This window comes from Mastomys coucha, unplaced genomic scaffold, assembly GCF_008632895.1.
Source record: "Mastomys coucha isolate ucsf_1 unplaced genomic scaffold, UCSF_Mcou_1 pScaffold22, whole genome shotgun sequence".
NCBI lineage: Eukaryota > Metazoa > Chordata > Mammalia > Rodentia > Muridae > Mastomys > Mastomys coucha.
Genome location: NW_022196905.1, coordinates 140,063,997 through 140,082,530, shown reverse-complemented (window position 1 = coordinate 140,082,530; position 18,534 = coordinate 140,063,997). Strand labels below are relative to the sequence as shown.

The 18,534-nt window shown below is 40.1% G+C and overlaps 1 protein-coding gene across 1 annotated transcript in view; it reads left to right on the top strand.

Moving 5' to 3' along the window:
* Window positions 1-16,091: 16,091 nt before the first annotated feature.
* LOC116104705 (cytochrome P450 3A11-like) overlaps window positions 16,092-18,534 on the top strand; it is a 23,349-nt gene continuing 20,906 nt past the window's right edge. Inside the window, exons 1-2 of the mRNA XM_031391195.1 lie at window positions 16,092-16,162; window positions 18,149-18,242. Coding sequence (XP_031247055.1) covers window positions 16,092-16,162; window positions 18,149-18,242 — 165 coding nt within the window. The remainder of the gene's footprint in view (window positions 16,163-18,148; window positions 18,243-18,534) is intronic.

The following is an 18,534-nucleotide window of genomic DNA, read 5'->3' as shown; positions in this document are numbered from 1 at the left end:
TTCTTTCTCACTAGCCAATTCCCACTTCCGTGTCTTTTTCTGTGTGTGGGACCCACTGAGTTTTGTTGATTTCTTGCCTGAGTGTGGGTGGAAGTCTATTTACTGGAGTACCCACAACTTACTAATTACTATGGCACTGAAGAAAGTCACTTCTACTCCCTCAGCCATCACTAACTGCTCCTTAAATTGTGGGCCCTTCTGAGACACAGTCTACCTTCCCCATGATGGGACATGCATAGACCCTGTCAGGTTTTGAGCAAGTTATCATAACTGCTGTGATGTCATGAGTGCTATAGCTATATCATGCCCAGGTTATGAGGTTTCACATATAGTATTCCTTTCCACCATCTGGTTATTGCAGCCTTTGTACCCCTTCTTCTATGATGTTTCCAGAGTCTTTGAGGAGGTCCATACAGAAGTCCAATTTAGGGCCAATAGTTTCTGTATGTTAATGGACCCACTACTTCTTAACACTGGAACACTGGAAGTAGACTTTCAATACATGGGCTCCTGGAGGAACAAACCACTACCAAACCACAGAATTCTCCTCTTGGTTCCATGTTGATATCAGAACTATATTCACTTCATGCTAATTGTGCCAAAGTCTTGTCTCATTCCAACATTACTCAAAATATGTAAGTTCAAAGTCTCCTCTGAATCATAGATCAAACAGCCTGACTGTCAAACTGAAAACTTAAAAACAAGTTGTAGCATATTTTAAGGAACAATAAGAGGACAGGCATGTCGGATACATTCCTATTCAAAAAGAGAGAAGTGGAGCAGACAATAGTGGTGCATGCCTTTAATCCCAGCAGTTGGCAGGTAGAGGCAAACAGGTCTTGAATTCAAGGGTGGCCTGATCTAGAGAGAGAGTTCCAGGATAGCCAGAAGTACACAGAGAAACAATGTTTTTTGAAAAACTAACTAACTAACTAACTAACTAACTAACTAACTAACTAACTGACTGAAATAAAATGAAAAATGAATAAAAAGTTGTCTGAAATAATGGTGAAATTGCAGGGCAGTGATGACATACTTACTCCTTTAATCCTAGCACTTGGAGGCAGGTGGATCTCTGAGGTCAAGACCAGCCTGGTCTGCAGAATGAGTTTCAGGACAGCCAAAGGCACACAGCCAAACCCTGTTTTGAAAAACAAACAAAAACATCCACCCCAAAATATACCTTAAAAAAAGAAAAAAGAAAAGGAGAAAAGACTGGAGAAATTGGTCTGAAACAAGACTGAAATGTATCCAAGAAAGCATTAAATCCTAAGACTGCAAGGATGACACTCTGTGCATACTGCAGTAGGGTCACAAGGCCCTGGACAGCTATGCCTCAATAACATCTATTGTCAGAGGATTTGTGGTTGTTTACTTGATTGAGCTGCTTCCTACATGGACTGCAGCTTTCCTAGGTGGATACACTATACTACAGGTCATTCTGCCTCTTCTTATGTACCAACTTCAGCTTCATTTGCCTACCTTTCACAGACACCATCTATTTGGTGATCTCCCTCGGGGCTCCAATTCTGCAGCAAACATCTCTCTGACCTTGCAGAGTTTCCTGGAAATCTCTATGGAAACCCCCACAACTCCATCATTCTTGGTCTGTGAGTCAGAAAAAACAAAAACCATGTAGATGCCTCAGTATGCCATCCATGCCAACTCTGCTTGAGTCCATGGGAACTGTGGTTACAGCTGAGGATTGATCAGCTGGAAAGCAGTGAGTTGAATCTCAGGATGTCTCCTAGGTAAGGCAGGAGGGCAGAGCTCAGGGACATCCAGGAATAGCCTCTCCACTTGCTCTCTCACTTTCAAGGTATCACTATCTCATCAGATTTGGGATTAAACTTCCAATACACCAAATATTATGGGACAAAATACAACCAAAGTATACCACTTTAAGTTTCAATATATAATATGTACAATTTCTTTTTTTCTAACAAGCTTTCAAAAGGCTGTATGTGCACATGATCAATTATGATCCTTGCTTTGCAATATGAGCACTGGTGACTTAGAGACATGAAAGTGAGGCAGTTTGTTTTACAAATTCTCTCAGTATGCTAGGCATGCTGAGTGAGCTTAGAAAATGGTTTATAAATCTCAATACATCCCCCTCTGTCCTCTTTCTCTCTAAGACAATATTTCCTCCTGTAGCCTGGTTGGCCTAGAACTTGTTATGAAAAATATGATGCTTTGAACTCACTAATCTCCATCAACCTCTAGCTCATGTCTACATTTCTCTATTTCTCAGCAAAAGCTGTGTGAGGGTTCATCTCTATGTTTTACTCTGTTTATTAAAGCTTCTCAGGTGCATGACTCTGCAGACAAGGTTGGCTACTAGTAATTTTCTATTCTAAACTTCTAGTTTGTATACATATATTCCTATTTCATTAAGTTCAGCCCTGATATTGATGATCTCTTTCTGTCTACTCTTCTTGGATCCTGTTTGTTTTTATTTTTCAAGGGGCTTCAAGTGCCTCATTAAACTGTAAATATGAGATGCCTTCAGTGTATTGACATAGGCACTTAGTGCTACAAACCATGCTCATAGGATGGCCTCATTGTGTTGCACATATTTGGATATTCATAGAATGCCTTCTTTGTATTCTGTACATTTGGTATGTTGTGTTTTCATTCTATATTTTTGGGCATGTTGTGTTTTCATTGTCATTCATTTCTAGAAATTCAACCTTTTCCTTCATGATTTCTTTTTTGGCCCAACTGCCACTCAGCAATATGCTGTTTAGGTTCCATGAGGGTGCTGTCTTGTAGCTTCTATAGTTATTGATATTCACTTTTATTGTGTAGATGTCAGATAAAATTCGGATGTGATTTCAGTTCTCCTGTATTTGTTGAGACTTGCCTGGGTCTTCAGCTTTCCCTCTCTTCTTTCCTGTGGGCTTTACCCAAAGTCAGATATGGCCATCATTCTAAATCCTCAGATACCATTGGAGCTACTGGAGCTACAGCCCACTCTGAAGTCCATATGACACTTGTCATGTATCTGGGGAGCTAACCAGCAATCAATTCTGGTCCCCACCCAGGGTCTATATCAACTGCTGCAGTGGGAGTGAGATGTAGAATATCCTGAGTACCCATGGGCCTAAAGAGGAGTTATATCTGGTTGTGTCTCTTCCCTTATCTCCTTTTCTTTTATATTAAAAAATATAGCCAGACAGTGATGGCACATACCTTTAATCCCGGCACTCAGGAGGCAGAGGCAGAGGCGGAGGCTGAGGCGGAGGCTGAGGCGGAGGCGGAGGCACATGCGGAGGCGGAGGCAGAGGCAGAGGCAGAGGCAGAGGCAGAGGCAGAGGCAGAGACAGAGGCAGAGGCAGGTGGATGTCTGAGTTGGAGGCCAACCTGGTTTACAGAGTGAGTTAAAGAACAAACAGTGCTACACAGGGGAACCTTGTCTTGGAAAAAAGTGGATATATGAATATTTCACCTGCAAATATGTAAATGCATCATGTCTGTGTACAGTACTAGCAGATGTCAGAAGAGGATATTGAATTCCCTGGAACTGGAGTTACTTATGGTTGTGAGCCACCATTGTGGATTCTAGGAGCCATATCAAGTCCTCTGCAAGAATATCATGTGCTCTCAACTGCTGAGTCATCTCATCAGCATCCATATCTTTTCTTGTTGATAAAGAAAACCTATTAGCCAATTATATGTTACTCTATAACTTGTTCTCTCTGAACTACTGCCTGAACTCAATTCACAAGGGTTAAATGATGAGCAAGTTCACGATTCTTCCAGTAAAAGGTGGCATGGCCAGGTTCAAGGATCTAGCTCTCACGGCCCACAGTAGTTAGCAGACCAGGGAATGATCTCTTCTGGGTACCATTAGAAGGGAAAGGCATAAACGTTATAACATCCATTTTATAATTGGGCAACTGAAAATGAAGAAGCTTCCATCATCCAACGGACTTCCCTTAAATCATATTCACAGATTTCAACTTACCAGCCGTCTAAATAGTGTATAACAGATGTCTTCAGAGTCCACAGAAAGTCTAGTAGCTACTTACACCAGAATCCCAGCACTGCTTCTTTTCTGCCTTTGTTGCTAGGACAAGATAGCTAACAATAACAACTTGAGGAAGAAGGCTCACATGTCAAAGTGGCAGTCATCTTGGTGGAGGAGTCATGGTGTCAGGTGTCAGGGTCCATCCTAGACACATGATCAGAGTTCTCAACTGGGAGCAGGGATATCTGGAAGGTGCATAATAAACACATGCAGACAACTATTTTGTGTACAAGCTGACAGGCAAACATGAAGGCTTGATGTTGCTCTTTCTCTATCTCTTGTCTCTGTTTCTGTCTCTCTCTTTCTCTGTCTCCATGTCTCTCTGTCTCTGTGTCTATCTCTGTGTCTATGTCTCTCTCTGTCTCTCTATCTCTGTCTTTCTGTCTCTGTTTCTCTCTTTCTCTGTCTCTCTGTCTCTGTCTCTGTCTCTCTGTCTCTGTCTCTGTCTCTGTCTCTCTGTCTCTGTCTCTGTCTCTCTGTCTCTGTCTCTCTCTGTCTCTCTCTGTCTCTCTCTCTGTCTCTCTCTCTGTCTCTCTCTCTCTCTCTCTCTCTCTCTCTCTCTCTCTCTCTCTCTCTCTCTCTCTCTCTCTCTCTCTCTCTCTCTCTCTCTCTCTCTCTCCTCTCTCTGCTCACTCACCTTGTGGCAGCTTGAGGCTTCCTATTCTCCTGAGCACTCTGCTTTCCTCCTGAGTGCTTTTCTTTTCTTGAACCCCCACACTTCTACACACTCCTGTGTGCTCTCCTTTCACTCACACACACACATCATATACACACACACACACCTCACACACAGCACACACACTCTTTCCTCACACTCTCTTTCACACACTCTACACTCACTCACATTCTCACTCTCTTCACATACACACCTCACATTCTTTCTTCTTCCCTCTACTTTGCCCCAGTGTTTTATTGTTACTCCAAAAGCAGATAGAAAAATAAAACATTGTATAATCTTTGCCAAACCAAATTCAAAATAATAACTGCATCCCACAAAGAATCAAGAATTACAATTGTTCCTCAAAGTTTCAAGCTTCCCTTATTCCCAGACCTGTGGCAAAATAACAATAATTGCAAACTTATCATAATTTAAGCTATTTTTCTTTTTTTGTTTTCTTTATTTACACTTCAAATTTTGTCCCCTTTCTTCATTTCCCCTCCAAAAGAAAAAAGAAAAAGAAAATAAAATAAGAAAAAAATAAAAATAAAATAAAATAAAAACTAAAACAATCCCCTGTTCCCTCCCCCTTCCCTTGTTCCTTATATTTGAAGTAAATAGAATTACATGACATTCTTCTTTCTCTTTTGTACCCCAACTCCTCCCAGAGACCTCCCCTTTCAATAACTGCAATAGCTGTCTTTATTTTGTCATATTCTTTAAAATTTATAAAATACTGTAACAATAAAAATGAGTAGTATAAAAGCTTCTTGATATAAAACAATCCATTAAACAGTCTTATATACATGCTTCTCTGCAGCAATACTGAAAATACATGCTTTTCTCAATGTAAATTCCAAACATATTAGCTGTACATTTTAGAATAATACATCACTACTAGTTCTTTTAATGAACATATGTAGATAAAGTTTTTTGTTTTTTTGTTTTATTTTTAGTAGAGTTTAATATCGTGGTTCTTACTGTGGTACAAGCCTAAAATAAGAACAATTTTTAGGCATTAGTGTTCATTGTAATAAAACTGTAAGAATAAGACTGTATTTCAATGCCCCTCACATCACCAAAGGATTTTTAACTCCCTAGTAGCTAAGCTAAGAGTTGACAGTTCTGCTGTGCCAAGGAGTGAATTCTAGGCATGATTTTTGGATACAGACTTCCTGCTATGGTCAAAGCTATTTGACTTGAGTGAGTGACTTTATTCTCATCCCACAGAGAACAGGTTACATTCGTTTAAGAAATGGTATGTGTATTAAGATGGCCCATCCATGAAGTCATTCGCCAACTGTTTCAATGAACAATGGTTCTGCTTGGAGGGTGACACAGACATTAGGTGAGGGTAAGAATCTGGTTCATTGGCTGTGATGATTTTGAAAAGCATTCATCTCAGAGAAAGAGTAAAGTTCTCTTCTTCAAAATTGATACAATAGTTACAAACATCAAGCAAAGCATTCAGTCTCACTCTTTGTTCTTCTGTTATAAGCCACCTTCCAAGTTAATTGTCTATGTTTCTTTTGGCTATATAGAAATCTTGAAATATGTAAGCTGTTCTGAAAACCATAGTATAGTGTAAAAACATCAAATAAACAATTCTAATAGAGAGGCTGAAATAGGAGAAGCATGCAGACCATTATGTGGTACCCAGCAAGACACTGTCACAAACAAACAAGCTGAAAGTGTATATGGATTGTATAATATTGGACCTATTTCGTCAGTTACCAAATTAGAGAGACCATTGGATGACAGTCAATACATTTCTAATTCCTCATACTTTTGGATTTTAATCTATTAGGATATGTTGGTGATATTCATATTAAGATATTAAGAAAACGTAATTGTTACTTCCTGTTACTTTTGTTGTAAAAGGTGGAATTAGGTTTGTGTTGAACACTTTGTATTGAAAGATTACTTTCTTGCTTCTTATAGGGTGTAGTTTTGCTCCTTATGTTGATGTTTTCCATCTATTATCCTTTGTAGAGCTGGATTTGTGGAAAGATATTGTGTAAATTTTGTTTTGTCATGGAATATCTTGTTTTCTCCATCTACGGTAATTGAGAGTTTTGATGGGTATAGTAGCCTGGGCTGGCATTTGTGTTCTTGTAGGGTCTGTATGACATCTGCCCAGGATCTTCTAGCTTTCATAGTCTCTGGTGAGAAATCTGCCGTAATTCTGATAGGCCTGTCTTTATATGTTACTTGACCTTTTTCTCTTACTGCTTTTAAAATTCTTTCTTTGTTTAGTGCATTTGGTGTTTTGATTATGTGTTGGGAGGAATTTCTTTTCTGGTCCAATCTATTTAGAGTTCTGTAGGCTTCTTGTATGTTCATGAACATCTTTCTTTAGGTTAGGGAAGTTTTCTTCTATAATTTTGTTGAAGATATTTACTGGCCCATTACCTTGGGAGTCTTCACTCTTTTCTATACCTATTATCCTTAGGTTGGAACTTTTCATTTCATCCTGGATTTCCTGGATATTTTTGGGTTAGGAGCTTTTTGCTTTTTGACTGTTGTGTCAATGTTTTCTATGGTGTCTTCTGCCCCTGAGATTCTCTCTTCTATCTCTTGTATTATGTTGGTGATGCTTGTATCTGTGACTCCTGATTTCTTTCCTAGGTTTTGTATCTCCAGGGTTGTCTCTCTTTCTGATTTCTTTATTGTTTCTATTTCCATTTTTAGATTTTGGATGGTTTTGCTCATTTCCTTCACCTGCTTGTGTTTTCCTGTATTTCTTTAAGGGATTTTTGTGCTTCCTCTTGAAGGACTTCTAGCTGTTTACCTGTGTTCTTCTGTATTTCTTTGAGGGTGCTATTTATGTCTTTCTTAAAGTCCTGTATCATCATCATGAGAAGTGATTTTATATCTGAATCTTACTTTTCCAGTGTGATGTTGTGTCCAGGACTTACTATGGTGGGAATATTGGATTCTGATGATGCCAAGTAACCATGGTTTGTGTTGCTTATACTCTTACACTTGCCCCACATCATCTGGTTATCTCTAGTGCTATGTGCCCTAGATAAATCTGACTGGAGCCTGTCCTTCCTGTGATCCTGGTTGTGTCAGAACTCCTCAGAGTCAAGCTGCCTCTGTGATCCTGTGATTCTGGGATCCTGGGATCCTGGGCTTGTTAGATCACCTGGAAGTGTGGCTTTCTCTGTGTGTTGTGGGACTGGCTGCAGAGCTTTTGCCCAAGGTCTGCTCAGCACACTAACCCAGACAGACCCGGAAGGACCAGAGTCACTAGGCTGCTGGAGTTCCTAAGTGCCTGGTCCTGCTGGTCCCAGTTACTCCCAGTGTTGGGACAGATGTTGGTTCCTGCTTACCTCTGATCCTGGGTGTGTCAGAGCACCTGGGAGTGGAGCTTCCTCTGGGTGTCATGGGACTGGCTGCAGAGCTTGTACCCAAGGTCTGCTCTGGACCCCTGCCCAGACAGACCAGAAGGCACCCAAGTCACTGGGCAGGCAGAGTTCCTGTGTGTCTGGTCCCGCTGGTCCCAGTTACTCCCAGTGTTGGGACAGATGTTGGTTCCTGCTTACCTCTGATCCTGGGTGTGTCATAGCACCTGGGATTGGGGCTTCCTCTGGGTGTTGTTATTTTGAAATTTTTAAAACATACTTAGTGATAAAATAATTTCTCTCCTAGAAACACTGATAATGTTTTTAAAGTAAACTTATAGACATAGTACACAGATATATAATGTGCTTTAAATATACACTAAGGGCTTTTGAATGTATTCTTAAAGATTCATTTTTAATATTTTATGCTCTTATGCTATGTTTAATTATCAAAGAATATTTTGTATGTCTTGAAGCAATTTGGTATTCAACATTGAATATAGGATCATCAGTTATGGATAGTAATAAATGTTCATTAATGATATTTTAGGGTATAAAAGGATATGAATGTAAAAGTTGAACAAAAAAGAAGGGATGGGCTATAAAGATAACATATATATATGTGTGTGTATTTATATAAATATTTCATACATATATATGAAAATTCAAAGCATAAATAAATATCATTTTAAAAAGCAGCAGAAATCCCAAAAGACAGTTGTTGAAGTCCCTTGTGATAGAACCTTGGCAAATGAAAAACCAAAGAAATACCAACTACCCACCCAGCCACCCAAGAGATGCATTAGAGTCAGTGGATAATGCAGGATGTGGGAGCTTGAGGATCAAAATTCAGAACCCCAGACCTCTAAAAATGGTGTGCAGACAGTGTAGCCATTAGGTAGAACCAGAATTCCTGGTTCAAGCTAGTCTAGCTAGACTAGAAAGGCTCTGGAGCTCAATGTTCACCCCAAGATCATAGATGCAGTGGGGAGCTACAGAGGGAGACAACTGACAGCAGCCTCTGGCTTCCACAAACATATGTGCTGTGCTAGGTCGCATATGTGAACATGCATGAGCATGTACGTGCCTCTCTTATACATATACAAAACTACCCACCTGAACAATAAAAAATGAAGCATAAAAACAAAAAAAAGAACAAAAAGTTCCCCTAAACAAACCAAAGAAAAAATAACATGGAGGAGAGCATGCTTCTGCAGCCATGGTTTCATAATTTTGTGGGGACATTGGTTTTTACAACAAAGAACATTTTTCCTTGTCTATTCTCTGTTTTTTCTCCCTCAATCTCAAGAGGATCAAACACCATTTTCTCCTATGAGTGGCAATGAATATGCCCTTGTGTCATTAAGCAAAGATGTCCACTCCTCCTCACTTCTTAATGCCACCTCCTCTCCGATTGAATTTCTGCCCCCTATTCTCTGGAGTGGCCAATGGAATACTCTTGTGTCAATTCACCCAGGTGTCTTTTTCCTTCTCCTTTTGCCGTCTCTCACCTCCCTCTATGCTCTCCTGAGTGCCTGTCACCCCTGAGTCATTATCACCTCTTGGCGATAGTCAGTAACCATGTCTGCTCTTAATAAATAAGTCACCATCCTCAATGAACTAGTGACATCAACATGTAATGAACCAAGACAGCAGTTGTAATTAAGTCATAATTAATCTTCTGTCCTAGTATTCTATGGTAGAGCATATGGAGGAACATGTTGGTGAGCCCTGACACTCTCATGGAACCTCAGATGTTTTGTACCTTCTGTAAGTTCTTGGTACCTCTAAATCCAACTTTCAGTGGGTTATATACCCAGTGGCTCTCACTGCTTCCTGCCCCCCCCCAACTAGCTGTTTAGGACAGGGTCTCTGTATTATGTAGCTCTGGCTATCCTTAAACTCACTATGTAGACTAGGCTGCCATCTAACTCACAGTGATCCATTTACATTTGCCTCCTTGGTGCTGGGCCTAAGGGTTTGCAACACCATCTCTGGCTCAGTATCTCTGTGCTGATCTTGTTCATGTCTCATCTCACTTCTTGGTCTTTGATAGATGCATTCAAGTCCAGGGCAAGTAAAGACTCAGTTTGGACAAATAGAAGAACCTCAGGATTCTATGGAAAAGTGTGAGATAAGACTAGCGTACCAGGATCTGATCTAGGCAGGCAGAACCCATGGGAAAAAAATCACAGCAAATGGCCAGCACCATAGCCACTTTTTTCCTTAGATATCCTTTACAACTGAATAAAAAAGGGAATGTGAGCTGGGTGGAGTGATCATAGGCTAGTAATCCCAGTATGTGACATGTGGAGGCAGAGGACCACAAATTCTAAAGCAGCCTGTACAATATATTGAGCTTCATCATTCCTGGCTTTCATTCTGATTGCCTTATATTACAGTAATAGAACAATCTGACCAACAGTAAAGGGAAGCATGGTTTTTGTTTCCATTCATAAGTTCCAGCCCATCACTGAAGGAAGTCGGGGCAGCAACTCAGCAGGAATTTCAAGCAGAAACCACATAGGAGTGCTTCTTGCTGTCTGCTGAAGTGCTCAGGGTCATGCTTAGGTGGCTTTCTTATGTAGCCCATGGCTGTCTGTCTAGGGGAGGAGGTTTCCCCAAACGGGAGTGACCCTAATACATTAATTAGTAATCAAGATAATTTATTCAAAGCATGTCCTCTAGCAGATGGGATATGGACAGTCCCTTCACTGAGATTCCCGTCCCTGGTGACTCTAGGCTGTGCCAAATTGACAGTTAAAGCTAACAAGGATAGTTAGATTAAAGCATAATTTTGTCACATTGAAAATGAGTGGGGGGGCAGCCTTTTATAGCTCCCTGGAGGCAGAGGCAGGTGGATCCCTGAGTTTGAGGCCAGCCTGGTCTACGGAGAGAGTACTAGAACAGCCAGGGCTACACAGAGAAACCTTGTCTTGAAAAACCAATCAAAACTAAACCAAATCAAAACCAACCAACCAACAAGCCAAGCAATCAACCAAACAAAAAGGTGGGGTAGTGGCTCTGTGGGTAAAGATACTTACTGCCATAAGAAGGACTTTAATTGTGTCCCTGGAGATCACATAGTAAAAATCAAGGGCTCCTCAACATTGTCCTCTGACCTCTTCAGCCACACTGCTGTATGTTGTTCTAATACATAATAAATGCAATTTAAAGAAAATACACAAAGCGATTTGTGTTTACTGACTTTCAGCAGATTCATTCTGTGATCTAGTGATTCAAACTGAGAAGCTCTTGTCTCAGTTAATGTTCTAGAGCTTTAACTTGTGAACTCACTTGATCCTGGTAAATGAACCTTTGCATAAACTCATTTCCCTTCCCCTTGCTACCACTGACACTCATTGAGTTCGATGGGGAGGTTGAACAAATATTTATTTTCTTCAGTTATCTTCAAACTTTGACTCCTGATCACTCCTGTATGCACAAGTGGGTCTTGTGAGAGGAAGACAAGTGTCAACAGCAAAGAGTCAACTGAGGGACTCTGTTCTGAAATAATCTGTAATTTTTGTAAAGTTTTGGGGTAGAGAGGGCCAGAGATAAAAGTTGAATGTGCTTGATCTTGTGACAAAGTATTATCATCTACAAAAATCATGCCAGAGACCACAAATTGTGTAATAAGAAATTGGATCTCCCCACAAACCCCTGAGCTTAAAATGTTTACAATTATTTTATGGTTTTGTGTTGAACTGCATTCAGAGTGATTCTGAGTGCATGTGGCTTGTATGGGATGAGTTGACAACCTGTAAGTGGTCATCCCTAAACTGATGTACACACAAGCAGCACTAAATGGACTTGGCATGTATATGTATATGTATATGTATATGTATATGTATATGTATATGTATATGTATATGTATATGTATATGTATATGTATATGTACGTGTATATGTATATGTATATGTATATGTATGTGTATACATATGCATGTGCATATATATGTACATATACATGATGTATATGTGTTTGCATTGAGATGGAGTGGGGTAATAGGAGAAGTTTGAGAGGGGACAGAGATTGGTGGAAATGATGCAAATACAGTACACTTATATAACAATCTCAATAAATGTAAAAAAAGAAAGACAATGTTTCCTTTATATTTTTGGAGAATATATTTGCTAGGTTGATGAAATCTAATAGTTTAATGTTTCTGTACACAAATAGTTGTTCATTATATTATTATTTCCAGACTTCTGGGAAGATATGACTTTTTTTTAAAGGTGCAGTATGTGTGTGTGTGTGTGTGTGTGTGTGTGTGTGCACTCATGTGCACGTGCATGTGTGTTTATGGTGTGTTCATGCCTTGCCTGTAGAAGCAAGAAAAGAGGTCCACTGGAATTAGTCTTAAAAGTAGCTATGAATCTCTGAGTGATGGTGGTGGTGGTACTAGCTTTTTTGTTGCTCCTTTCCCCACACCCCATTAATTAACTTATATATTCATTTTACATCCTGGTCATTGTCCCTTCCTGGTTCCCCACCGCAGTCACTCCTCCATTCCTCCTCCCCTTCCTTTCTGAGAGGGTGGAGGCTACCCTGTGTACCCCCGACTATGATACATCAAGTCTCTGCAGGGCTAGGTGCTATTCTTTCATGAAGACCAGAAAATGCAGCCCAGTTAGAAGAACAGATTCCATAGACAGGTGTGAGGGGAAGTCCTGTCTCTATGGTCTTGTTCCCCATTTGGTTCTTGACTTGTCAATAAAGAAGGCGGGGGCTAATTGCTGACAGGAAGGTACAGGTGGGAATTGAACTCATATTGTCAGGTTTGGAGACAGGTGCCTTTGGTGGCTGAGTTGCCTTGAGAGCCTATAACTTTTTCTTTCATTGTTAGTGTGCCAGCTGATATCCACATTGTTTTCTGTGCTAGGCATCCTGAATTCAGGTTGAATCTAGGTTGTCATAAAATATCCTCTTGTGACCCCTGTCACTGGGTTTTGTTTGCTACTATTTAGCTTAGGACTTTGGCACACATATACTGCTTTGTTTTTCCTTTTTGAGTTTTATTTGCAGCAAGTTATAAATGTAGTAGGCATGGTGCCCTACTTACTAAGCTTCTGTGTTGTTATGGCTTTGTGAAATATTTTGGCTTTTATTTTTTAAAAAAAATTAAAAATTCAGTAACAATCACTTTGTGCATGTTCATTCCTTAGCTGTAAGTTTCCACTTCTGTAACATGAGCATTCAAGGTTTTAGAAGAAATCTTTGTGTATCGATGTCTTGCTGGCATGGATATATTTACACTATGTGTACACCTGGGTGCCTGTGGAGGCCAAAATATGACTACAAAACCCCAGGAGCTGGAACGAAAGACCATTGTGAGCCACCAGAAGGATACTGGGAATTGAATCCATTTCCTTTACAGGAGCAAACAATGTTCTTAACTGTTGAGCCATAACATCAACTCCAACATGGGGACAATAGCTTGCTCATCTCAGGGGCTTATCATGAGGACCACAAAGAGCATGTAAAGGCATTTATGAGGTATGATGAGCTGTGTGTGTGTTAATGTCTAGCTAACTTCAAGACAGTCTCTTGGAAGGATTGGAAAGTAACTATCATGTGGAAATTCTTGTTGGTTTTCTTTGCTATAAAGTAAATAGCATGGCTTCTCCTTTAGAGCAAGAGGGCAGTGTGGAATTCCTGCTTTCCCTTCTCCAGTCCTCATTGTCTTTGATTAGTAGGATGAGTGTCAGGTTTTTTATTACCCATCGGGGAGTATTCCAGTTGGAATGAGGTGCTGGTTTCCTGAGTAATCCTGTATGGCATCAGAGAAGGGTGAATCTCTTAAAGGTGAAAACCTTGGCATTAACAACACAACCTCCATAGCTAAGTCTCAGAAACACAGAGGAAGAGGGGCAGTCAGATTTTTTAGGAGTCAGAGGACTAGGAAGTCTACCGTCATATGGTGTCTTCCAGTAGTGGAGGCAGAGCCAGACAGGTTAAATGTCAACAATCTAAACAAGTTATGAACAATAACATCTCAAATAGACATAGTAAAGTGGATATATATCTATATATATATCTATATATAGATATATATAGATATATATATAGATATATAGATATAGATATAGATATAGAGAGATGTGGAACAATAATAATAATAAGCAAAAAGAGACCATGAATTTCATAGGCAGTTGGGAAATGGGAAGAATTGTAGGGAGGAGATAAAAGGAGATGATCTAATTTCATTTTAATTAATAATTAAAAAAGATGGAGAACTTGAACTTTAGAACTATGTGATTACTTGGATCCTGGTTTCCTTAGGGATTTATTATGTAACATTGATTGATTCAGTTATCATTTGCAGCATGATTTGTTCTCTTGTGACAGAGTTATCCCTTACAGGGTTGTAAAGTCGATATCATCTAAAGTGGGCAAAGTCCTCAGGACCATAAATATTAGCAATCATTGTTTGATGTAAGCTTGGTGGGTATGGGGTGTTTGTGTATGCATACACCTGTATTTGTGTGTGTGGCCCTTTACACTCGGGGGTTTCAATTCAGAAAACAATGAATTTTTAGACCTCAATGCCACAGTGCTGTTTGTGTGATTTTTCTAAAACCCATCTTCTTCTTAGTATTCCCTCCTACACTCAGTAACCATAGGATCCTGGTTGTGCCTTGGTAATTTATTGTTTTTTTCTAGTTTTTAAAAAAAATTTTGGTTGCAGCAGCACCTCCCTCCTCTCCTCCCAGTTCCAACTTCACAAATACCTCCCCCATTACCCTCTCCACTTCTCTTCAGAGAAAGTAAAGCCCCTTTTTGAGTATCTTCCCTGGAACACCAAGTCTTAGCAGGACTTGGTGTATCCTCTCCCATAGAGGAGTTTCTAGATAGCCCAGACAGGGGAGGGGGATCCAATGGCAGGCAAAAACTATCAGAGACAGTCCCTGCTTCAATTTTTGGGGTACCCTCATGAAGACCAAGCTGTACATCTGCTATATATGAGTAGGGACCCTAGGTACAACTACTTCATGCTGTTTGGTTGGTGGTTCAGACTTTGTCAGTCCCATAGATCCAGCTTAGTTGACTCTGTATATTTTCTTGTAGTGTCTTTGACCCGTCTGGCTCACTCAATCCTATCCCTCACTCTTTCACAGGACTCCTTGGGCTTCCTGTGATGTTTGACTGTGGCTGGCTGCATTTCAATAGCTATTTTTTATTAAATAAATATCTCTCTCCATCTCTTTCAGTGTGTCTCTCTCTGTGTGTCTGGCAACTTTTTGTGTGTATAGAATGCATTCTGATTATATTTCTCTATCTCTCTTACCCTATCCCCATCAGCCTCAGTTCTTCCCTGCAAATCTCCTTCTTATATTCATGATGTATTTTGGGTTCTGAAGACTTTATCTAGTGCCATGTGTGTGACTGTGGGTTTGGAACCATCCATTAGAGCCTATGGGTCACCAGTCACCAGTGGGTCACAACTTAGTACAATACCTCCTTCTCTCTCAGTAGTGAGTGGCAGGGCTTGACTTTTTCTCACTGGCACCATAGTCAAGGGATGGCAGTGTTGAATTTTTGTGGATAGATGTAGTAGAGGATTTTTTTTTTGAGACAAGCTGTCCCATATCCCTGGCTTGTCTTAAACAATCTATGTGACTTTGAACTTTGTCTTTGAACTTCTGAGTCCCCTGATTCTACTGTCTTAGTGTATTTTTTAATGAAGCCAGCCTTGATGAGAGGATATTTCATGTTGTATAATTTGCTTGAACTTCTTATGGAAACCAAGAACTCTTACCCATATGCCACTGTTGTTTACAAATGCCACACAGAATGTTAGCACAAAGGAGGTCAAAATAGGCTGTGGATGAACTTTATGAACTGTCTAGGAGAACAAAGTACCAAAGTCCAGGTGATGCAAAGACCATCCATCTACTGGCTCGATCCCTGGTGCCGCCCATCTTCCCAGCATATAAGTACTGCAGGCTGTCCGCAGTGCAGCACAGTGGACAGAAGGGAAGCCCTGAGGAGGATCACACACAGCTGTAGGGAGAACACAGAGTTTAAATTGCTGACAGACAAGAAGGGATGGACCTGGTTTCAGGTCTTTCACTGGAAACCTGGGTGCTCCTGGCAATCAGCGTGGTGTTTCTCTACCGGTGAGTGATCTTCACACTTTCTTCCTTTACCATGTCCTCAGGATTGGGATGATACTCAGATCTCTATTATGTTATTATTGTGAGGATCAAAATGATTATCAGAAGCAGGGGCTGGAGGGAAGATGACTCAGTGTTTAAGGGCACTGGTTGCTCTTTCAGAGGATCCAAGTTTGAACCCTAACATTCATGTGCAGCTCAGAATCATCTGTTTCTTCAGGTCCAGTGGTAAACCTTCCACAGGTATAGCTAGGATAGCATTTAAGGTTGGTAGTTTTTATAAACTGGCTAACTCCTAAATAACCCAGACAGAGACCTATAAAGTTTATTAGCAAGCTTTAAGCACTATGACTGTGCACGTTCTAAGCTATTCTAATCCACAAAATTATTATATCCCAGCCATAGGCTCCATTTTACTTGTAATATGACTGTTTCCCTGGCTTGCTCTGCTCCATGTGTGTCCTCATGTTGAGGTCCTTTGATAATTCTTTCTCATGACTGAACTCATGACAACCTTCTTCTTCCTCTGCCTTCTTTATGACCCTTCTTCTCCTAGACCCTCACCTGCCTTGGGGTCACTAACTTGTTCTCTTCTGCCCAGTCATTTGATCTTCAGTTTATTATCAACCAATCAGAGATAACTGGGGAGCATTCATTATACCACATTGATGCAGGAGATTCTTCATTACTCATGACATTGCCCATGTCCAGATTGTATAAATGTCTCAGGGTACAGAAACCAGCATCTGAATACACAGAGCAGAAAACTTCCTCCAACAGGTAGCAGAAGTTGAAATTAACTCTTGCAAAAAGTTTTCAAATTTCCATGTTTTTATTTATTGTGGTTAGGGGAAGCACATTCTACAATGTGTGTGTGTGTGTGTGTGTGTGCGTGTGCATGTGTGTGTGTATGTGCATGTGTGTGTGTGCAGGTCAGAGGACAACTTTTCAGAGACAGTTCTCTCCTATCATGTGGGTCCTGAAGATCAAACTTATATTATCAACATTATCAGTTAGTGTCTTTACTTGTAGAGTCATCTCACAGGTAAAAGATGAAATGACAACTGAATAAATTTTGCATTTTAATGTTTTAGCACTATGGGGACTCAAGCTAGAGCTTGTATATGCTAACCAAACACTACATCTCTGACCTATAGTCCCAGTGATACTAATTCTTATAAAAGTTCATACTGACATTATGCAGATCTGCTGGGAACCCCAACTCCCACTTTTCTTCAACTCCCTCCTTTAGGATTTACTATGAAATATAAGGTGTTTTATGCCCAACATTCATTTGTATAATGACATAGACACACACACACACATATTGAAGCTTCAAACACTAAGCTGGACAGATTCTGAGCTATTCTAACCTGACTATGCTGGCCTGGCCTACTTCCCAGCCTACTTCCCAACCCTGTAGCCTGTTACCTACCATTGTAGTCTCTTTCTGGCATCTCCTTCTTCATTGTGTCCCAATTACTGAGTACCCAGGTCCCACCTGAGATCATCTCCCTCTCTCTGGGCACAGAAGTCACACCTTTTTCTCTCCTGCCCTGCTATACTCTGTTGAATTCTTGATTTGACCAATCAGGAGATGGTGGAGAATAATGTTTTACAAAATACTGACTCAGGAAAGGCTTCATGATAACAACAATACCAAAGTCTGAACCAGAGCTCTCTAACTAGATCTCTGGGTACAGAAATCAACAATTGACTATACAGTGCACAAAAACATCCCTTGTTAGTTTACTGATATGACTTATAATAGGTATGACTTAGTTTTAGTAATCCCTAGATACATGAGAACTCAACAGGCACTGATACCAGCAATGGGCTGATATGCACACTTGCCCCTCACCATTCCCAAAGCTGTTGGGAATAGGAGGGGAAGACAAGTTGTTGACCTGTTTTAGTTTTTGATGATGGTCTTGCTTGTCTTCTCTCTTTTGCATATATGGCCACAAGTCATTCTCTTTCCCTTTATAGATTCGGGACCCGTAAACATGGACTTTTTAAGAAACAGGGAATTCCTGGGCCCAAACCTCTGCCTTTTTTAGGCACAGTGCTGAATTACTACAAGGTGAGTGTTGAATGATTTTTCCGTATGGCTTCTCTTGTGGCCAGTAATGGTTTAGTTCTATTAAATGTTGCTTATGAGGAAGTCATAAGATGTCAGGTCCTCACACTGTGTGTCCTCTTGATTCTTAAGAATGTTGTGAGTACTCTGGGACTCTATTGCCAACTTAAAACTTAATAGTATGTTTTTGTGTGTGTGTGTGCATATATATATATAAAATATATATTTTATATATATACAAATTATATATATATATTTTATATATATACAAATTATATATATATATATATATATA